This window comes from Colius striatus, chromosome 2 (genome assembly GCF_028858725.1).
Source record: "Colius striatus isolate bColStr4 chromosome 2, bColStr4.1.hap1, whole genome shotgun sequence".
NCBI lineage: Eukaryota > Metazoa > Chordata > Aves > Coliiformes > Coliidae > Colius > Colius striatus.
Genome location: NC_084760.1, coordinates 70742888 through 70751028, shown reverse-complemented (window position 1 = coordinate 70751028; position 8141 = coordinate 70742888). Strand labels below are relative to the sequence as shown.

The 8141-nt window shown below is 38.2% G+C and overlaps 1 protein-coding gene across 12 annotated transcripts in view; it reads left to right on the top strand.

Moving 5' to 3' along the window:
• Window positions 1-4943: 4943 nt before the first annotated feature.
• ACTN2 (actinin alpha 2) overlaps window positions 4944-8141 on the top strand; it is a 68158-nt gene continuing 64960 nt past the window's right edge. For all 12 annotated transcript variants that reach the window (XM_061989791.1, XM_061989793.1, XM_061989787.1 and 9 more), the window contains exon 1: window positions 4944-5114. In XM_061989791.1, coding sequence (XP_061845775.1) covers window positions 4980-5114 — 135 coding nt within the window. In that variant the 5' untranslated portion in view covers window positions 4944-4979. The remainder of the gene's footprint in view (window positions 5115-8141) is intronic.

The window sequence follows — 8141 nt, the reverse complement described above, 5'->3', positions numbered from 1 at the left end:
GAAATAAAATTTAAAAACAATAGGTATGCTAAGAGTATGCTTAGCTTCTGTGTAGTACATATCACCACACATGAGTAGCACAGGGACTTTTCAGAGTCAAAATTTGTGCCTCTTCATGCTAGATATGGGAGGTCTAATATGTTCAGTGCCCACAGTACACTTCCCAAGCTCAGATAAAATCAGAATTTTGGTTCTGAAAAGTATGCTTTCCTTCTCAACATTCTTTCTACCTCCTTCCTGTATGTGTTCATTTCAGGAATATGAAGTGAGTTTAACATTTATTCATATTATCTTTACATGTTGAATTTAATTCCTTGGGGTTCTTTTTAAACTTTCAAAATAGTATGTTTCTTAAATTGAAGAAGGCAAGTTGTATTTATTGAATGGGGGAAAAAAAAGATTATTTCTCCAAAACACTTATAAAAAATAAATACACATTTGGGAAATTTATGCATAATTTTAAACAGAATCCAACATTTTGACTCAAACTAAATTATCAATGTTTTTCTTTACATATTTCAGATTTTTGTCACTTAAGCTTTAAACTAGCAGATATTTACTACAAGCAAAAGTACATTTTAAGTGACAATTATGACATGCTTTGAAAATAAAAGGACTTTTTGATCTCTCCTTTAAGATTCTATTCACAGTTTACACAAGAGAACAATCACTTGGAATTTATTTTCTTTTGTCTTGCGTTGACTTCTTTCTTGAGAAACTGTCTTACTGCTGTTTTTCACAAAGAGACAGCTTTAGACTATGGAAAGATGATTGCTTAAAGACTCACTGACGTACTGAACTCTCTTAAGGCTCTTTATCTTCCTGTGGCCTGAGACACTTTTGGCCCATGTGAACTTTTGTGTCCCACATAAAAGTGTTACAGTTGATTGTTTCACAGGCAATTATTTAAACAGAGAAATCTGGGCAATTGCTCTTTCTAAGTCTCACTAGGTTCAAACAGAAGACTACTCTAGGAAAACATTGTCAAAGTGTCCAGGATTTTTAAAGTTTTATTAATTTTTATTAATTTTTATTTTATTAAGTTTTATTTATTTAGAGATGGGGGTATTATTCTAAGGTTTTGTGAGAGGGAAGAATATGAAACTGTTTGAAAGGACTGGAAGTCCAATGAACCGTGAAAATATAGAGGAATAAGTTCTTGGGAGAATGATGTGATGGCTTTTGGGGAGCAAATGGCTGTTACTATAAACCATGTAAAACATTTAAAATATATATATAAATGTTGACAAAATAAGTGAAAACTGTGCTCCCTTTAGTTAGAAAAGCCCCATGATTCTCAAGGACCTTCATGTATAGCACGCCGGGAGGCTTTCAAAGGTCCTTCATGTGTTGGAATTGTGATAAGAAGCAGAGCTGCTGCTTCTGTTTGGAAAGTTCTGGCCTTTTTTGGTGCAACTTGTGCAGGGGAAATGATATCTTGTTGCCATGGTGTTCTCCTGTGGTAAAGGCATTCTCCTGGGTAGGCCCTTATTAGCATTTATGTTAGTGTGAGCTACAAGTGCATGCCTTTTGCCAAAAAAAAGATATAAAAATAATTGGTAATTCATCTCTGCCATCTTCATTTCTGATGTCTCTGTGCCACCTTATTTTTAAAATGTATCTGTCATTTATGAGTACTCTTTTTGTCTTACCACTTTGTAAGCAATCTGTGTCATTTCTACCTCAAATATACCTGCTGGCTCTTGAGTATCATAGAATCATAAAATGGTAGGGGTTGGAAAGGACCTTTAGAGGTATCTTACCATGCCAGCTTAATTCAGTATCTATATGGTTCACTGTGTTTCTTCCTCTTTCTCTCTGCTTGAGACTTTTGTCCTTTCTTTCCAGCTCAGCTTCCTTATTTCTGTTTTGATTTGATTTTCTTTCTCTTTAGGCACACTTAGTTTGTAGCTGTGCAGCTCTGCCAGTAGGGATAGTCCTAACCTACCTCCTATGTGGGAATAAGGTGATTGAAACACACTTCTTTATTCATGCTACTCTGCTGGACATAGTTTTCCTTTTCTCTAGGTGAACTGGAAGAGGTAGCTTCCTTTCCACTTCAAGTTCAGCGTCAGAGTTCCATTTTGGCTCTCTTTCCACTACAGACCTCCATTCATATGCTTCTTGTTACCATCCACACGATTTGTTTATAAAATTAAATTAAAAGTAGTAAACAAAATACCAGCTACTCCTCCTAAAGCTCTGTCTATTAATATCTCCCCTGCCTACTCATGCTGTCTGGTCAAGGGGCAGTTCCATCAAGACAGGCATTTTAAAAAAATAGACTTCATTTAACTTCCTTTTTCATAGGTAAAAAGCCCAACTATTTCAAAATGCACACTGATGCTGAAGCCCCATATTTTTACATTTTCAGGATTAAAACATTAGATTTTTCATTCTGATTTTTTTTCATCCCAAATGAACTAACATAACCTACCCAAAGTAGACTTTGAAGTACTTGCCCCTAATAGAAGGACTAGCTGAGAGATACTATGCTTCTAGCTGTTGGTTACTTGGAACAATGACGACATTTTTGTTTTACTTATTTTGTTATGAAAGTACTAAGATTGCCAATATACCACATAAACATGAAGAAAATGAACAGCACTTTTGCAGCAGTGATTAGTTATGTTTTGAGCAAATCCAATTACTTTATTAAAACACTTTATAACCTTCTATCAGAATTCTAGAAAATCTGGGTAGGTTTCCCTTTGATTTCCAGAAACCTTGGCATGGATCTGGCTGCAGTCCTAATCCACAGTGTGAATGGATAATCTTTGTTACCATAATGCCTTATTTTTTATTTCGTTTCACAGGCCAACAAATAAAATGTGTTTTTTAACTTGTACCTCCCTGTATGAAGTTATCAGGACCCATAAGGCTCACCTGTATTGCACAGCGGGGAGCGGTGCAGCGCCATCTGGCTTCATCCACGTAGGACTGCAGACAAGGCCATGATGAAAGGTGCAAAGCTGATTGCAATGGCAACTTTCAATGAGGTAGTGCATGAAAGGTCACAGACCTTGTCAGTGCAGAAGAGCTCTTTGCACAGGAGACAGGTGTGGTTGGGAGCATTACAGCAGTAAACGTATACTTCTGGGACTTTTCTAACTTCTTCCTGCTTTTCCTCTAAAAACTTCTCCTGGCCTGTGTACACTGAACAAGAAGTGGTTTTACTGACTTCAGAGGCGCAAATAGTCATTTAGGTAATTGAAATTGGACATGTATCACAAATCACAGATGACTCCCCAGATTTAAAAGTAAACCACACAAATTATACCAGCATACACACGTGTACACACATTAAATATTTTGTTTTCTAATTGCTATTTTATTTTGTCTGAGAGTATCCTAAGAGTATCCTCATCTGCAATTGAAGAAAAAAGTCTAGCCATAGCATTGATCAACATTTGCTCCATTATACAGGTGGAAATGTACCAACCTTGAGGATATTTGCATTGAGCAGGTGAAAAACATGTGGTTCTGACTGTGCTGCTTAGATTTTTAGTCCCTTTATCTTACAGTGGACACACTTTGGAAGCTCAGCTTGCTTTGACTGCATGAAACCTGTTGCAATCCTCTTCTGAATTCCAATTTGCAATCTTAGTGCTGCATTTGTGTAGTTATTTTGAGCTGATGTGTAGGCATTAGTATACACACATACATGTCTTCTAAATTGCATAGACTTATGGGACAGAAGGTGAATTGACAGAAAGCAGAGCTTTAGTTAGCAATATGAGTTGCTAACTTAGCTGCCTAGCTGTTAATTATTCTGATTATTCATTTGCATTGACTTAGAGATCTATGGTTACCTTTACTGAACATAGTTCTCCATTATATCCAACTGTGTGTTTTATGGCTTCCAAAAGCTCAGCTTTGATGACCTTTTTTGTTTTCCAAGTAAGGTTTGAATTGTATCCAGTGTGGACATTGCTGGAGAGTATGACCTTGGCTGATGGTAGGTGCCAGCACTAATGACAGGCTATGTGAAGAACACAGTAAACTTTCCAATTCCCAGAAGAAACAGAGTCGCCAGGATGACTGAAAAGATATGACATGGGAAATAGGGGACATGCTTGCCAGGATGCTTGATCAAGGGCTATCTTTTCAAATCGTACCCCGTGGAAAGCACGGGTGAATGGTTCCTGTCACACATTTATAAAGCTATTGGCTTCACAGACCTTTGTATGTGCTTCTTGATGCCTATATTGGGGATGTATTGAGTGTGTTTCCCGGATGAAGTAGAGATACATTGCTTTTCTAAATGGTGTTTCAGTACTTCCTGGCTTAACTACAGATCTGATCTCTGCTGGAAATTGTCTTAGCTTTTGAACATCCGTGTCTGCGCTGCGATCTTTCCTGTGATCTTGTGATCCTTCATCTGAAAATGAAAGTGTGAAGCCATTCCAAGGTCCACACAGACTTCAGACTAACGGTGAACAGCGTCAAACTACATTAGCAAATCACAGACGGCTCTTGAGAAGCACAAATGCATGTCAGTGGGGGGGGGAGGGGGAAGAGAAAAGAATGAGAGGTATTTTACCAGAAAGGAGGGACAGGCAGACCAACCGGCGGGCAGACAGGGATTTTCGGCCGGAGCTCGTACGGGGTGGCGGCGGGCGCGGGGCTCCTGTCCCGCCCGCTCCACGTGACGACCGCCGGGGATAATAAGCGGCTGGAAGGAGCAGCGGCGGCTTCGCCGGAGGGTCGGGCGCGGGGGAGGAGGGCAGCACAGTGCAGTGCAGTGCAGTGCAGTGCAGTGCACCAGAGAGCGAGGGAAGGTCACCGCAAGTCAGAACTTACCTGACAGTTTCAGCCTCTGCTCTCAGCAAGATTCATCCATATTGACTCCCTGTCATCTGGGAGGAAAAAAAAGAAAAAAGGCACTGCTACCTGCAACCGTCAGCAAGTTAATCTTTAAACAAAAATAAATTAAACGTAGCAGAAGCCACAGCAGCTGAAGCTGATCCCCAGGTAGCATGAACAGCATGAACCAGATAGAAACAAACATGCAGTACACCTACAACTATGAAGAAGATGAGTACATGACCCAAGAAGAAGAATGGGACAGGGACCTCCTCCTGGACCCAGCATGGGAGAAACAGCAAAGGAAGGTCTGGAAATGACATGTGTCTATGTTTGTGCTCCTGTGTGGAACGATGTCCTACCTTACTGCTATGCTGCATCTGGCATTACCAGGGCTGTGCACTAAGGGGTTCTAATTCTGTAAAAGAACATAGTTTACATTGTATAAAGCTTGTATAGAATATATATTAGCTATGCCACCTTTTGAGGATGAGGTGTTCACTTGGGAGATTCTTAAGTGAAACCTCTATGTAAGACGAAACAAATTTATGAGAGTTAGCATTGGAAATATTCTGTCAGTATCTCTAGATTTATGGATGAGTATTTCCATAATTTTAAACTTAATTTCCTGGTTCTTCCTTTTGGAAAGCAGACTCTGAATTGGTGTGTGTGCCTGACTGCTTTGCAAAACCAGTAAGTTGCATTTACAAAAAGGGAGACGAATAAGGTCAAAATTGATGTGCAAAAAAAGTTTACAGTATTTCTGAGAACAGACTGAGAAATCATTTTTAAAATTGGTATCTTGTGAGTCATCTCTTATTAGTATTTACTCTTAATTCCAACTGAATGATCTGACATGGAAAATATTGACTAGAAATATATCCATTTTAGATTTGAAAAACTGTTTCATGATTAGATTCCCCCATGCCAATTCGTGTCTGGGAAAAAATGAGTCTGTTAACTCCTTGGAATTTAGCATTGTAGAGGAAATGCTTCTTGCCTTTTAGGTGTAAATGAACTATTATGCCAACAAGTACTGCTTATGCTCTTTTTTTCTCAATTTAGGCAGAAATTATAATACCATCAGCAGTCTTGTCAATGGTTTGATATTTCAGTTATATTTGCAATATCTTATTTCAGAACACCTAGTTTTAAGCAGAAAATGTAAAAGAGAAAGATAAAATATTGTAAAGGATTTGTTAGTTCCTAAGTTCCTAATGTAAAAGGTGATGTTGAAGTCACAGCTGACAGATCTGGGATTAAAAGGTTATCTGCTGGTTACAAGAATGAAAAAATAAAAGAGAAGGGATAGAGAACGGGAAGTAGTGGTCTAGACAATAAGACGCTTTTTGCTGTAGATGAAAAACTCACTTCAAAAGCTTCAGTAGAAGTTGCCAGTTTATATCTGGTGACAGAGTATGGCCCACTGATACATCCAGAGTTTCTATAAAAGCTGTCTTATAAAAGTAAGAGCTGTTAAAATTGTCGGGGTCAATGAGTTTGCTTTCCTATTAAAATTAGTAAGGCAAATATTTTCCTCTCAGTTTTTCCTTGTAGCCTTCCCCCTTCTTTGGATTTTAGCTATTTTTACACCTTTTTCTACATTCACACCTGTTCAGATCCTGCAGTGGGAGAAGTTCTGGACTAGGTTGAAGTTTAGTTACCTTAATCTGTCAACTACTGCAAGTCCGAACCTATTATTAATCTGTATTCATCAGCATTGACATTAATTTCCATTTGACCATTTTTAGATGGTGAACTATTCTTTAATGTTTTATAACGATGGTGGAAATTAGCACTTTAGTGATTTGAAACTGTTCAGCTGTAACAGGTTGTGGTTAGATCTGGTTAGGACTCAATTGTCTAGCATTTTGGAGAATGCTGTTTTCAAAATAAGGAAATAATGAGCAGGTTACTAGATAGTCAGCAGTCTAATGCAGTTTTCCTACAATGCAGAAAAATGATAGAAAATAAAGAGAATTTGCATCTCGTATGCTCTCTTCAGAGACAGCTCTTCAGCAGAAAGTTGGGTATCCACATTGATAAATAAAAGCAGACTGCGTTATTTCCATAGAGTAAAGTGATTGTGGATTTGCGAGGTACCAGGGCTTTGTTGTAATGTCAAAGTGATACCACATTTAAGTCAAATTTAGGAGAAGGGATCCCCATTCCATGGCTTGCAATGGAGTCTAGATTTATTGGTACATGAAAAATAAGTACTCACATGTTAAAGGGCCTGATAAAACTCTACTTTTCTAATTGTCACTGAGACATTTGCAGAAAGTGCTTGTATTATTTCCCTGTGTATTAGGAGAAGATTGGAGATACACGGGTACAGATCTTTGTTCTAACTGGTAATATAATATTGAGAAGTGATCTCAGTGGAGCCCTGGCAGTTGGCAGCATATATTTTCTATTAGATGGTCTTGGAACAAACCAAAAATAAATACCATTGTTTCTATTGTGGGCTGCCCTCTCCAGACTTGCCATTTCAGTGATATGCCTGGTATGAGATCTGTCAACAGATGCTGGTAACACATGATGACGTCCATCGGATTACAATGGATGTGATGCCTAATTATAAACCATGGTTAGTAGAGTATTATGGTCTGCTGTGATCCAGGCTCCCTGGTGTTTGCAGATGTCAGAATACATATGAAGTGCACTATAGGAAAGGAAGTTCTGCTGCTCTGAATGTGAACAATAATTTAAATGCTTTAGTCAGGGTAACATTTAGCCTGTGTCAAATCAAGAAATTGAGAAAATACAACCATTTGACCATTTGCTGCATTAAACACTATTGGTAAAAGCTCAAACAAGATCATATGTTTGCGAGTTTCATGCAGCAACTTTAAAGAAAGACTAAATAATAAATAAAAATTGTGCTTTTGATGGGCATCCTGTCTTCAACAGGAACTAGTTAGAGCCTTAATGTCTCAAACACGTAGATGTGAATCATTGATAGCAAGTACGCTTCCTCTGTCCATGGGCACATAAATTGCAGCTGAAAGCTATGAAAGTAGCCTCATGTTTCTTAAATCCTACACAGAAATAAAGTATTATAAATAAAAAAGTCTGGCTGCAGGGTGTAGGATTCTCTTCTTCACTCTGCTCTGTAACCTTAAGCAAGGTCAAGTCACCTCAGACCTCAACTTTCTCACTGATAAAAGAGGACAGCAGTGATAATTGTAACAATTTATATAAATGATGAGTTCTGTCGTACACCAGAATAGTGAGTAGCTGTCCTTCAGTCACTACCCTGCTGGACTTGAAGTAAAAATATACTAACTCATAGTGGAAGGCTTAAAACCTGATTTATTTCTTCAGTTTCAAAA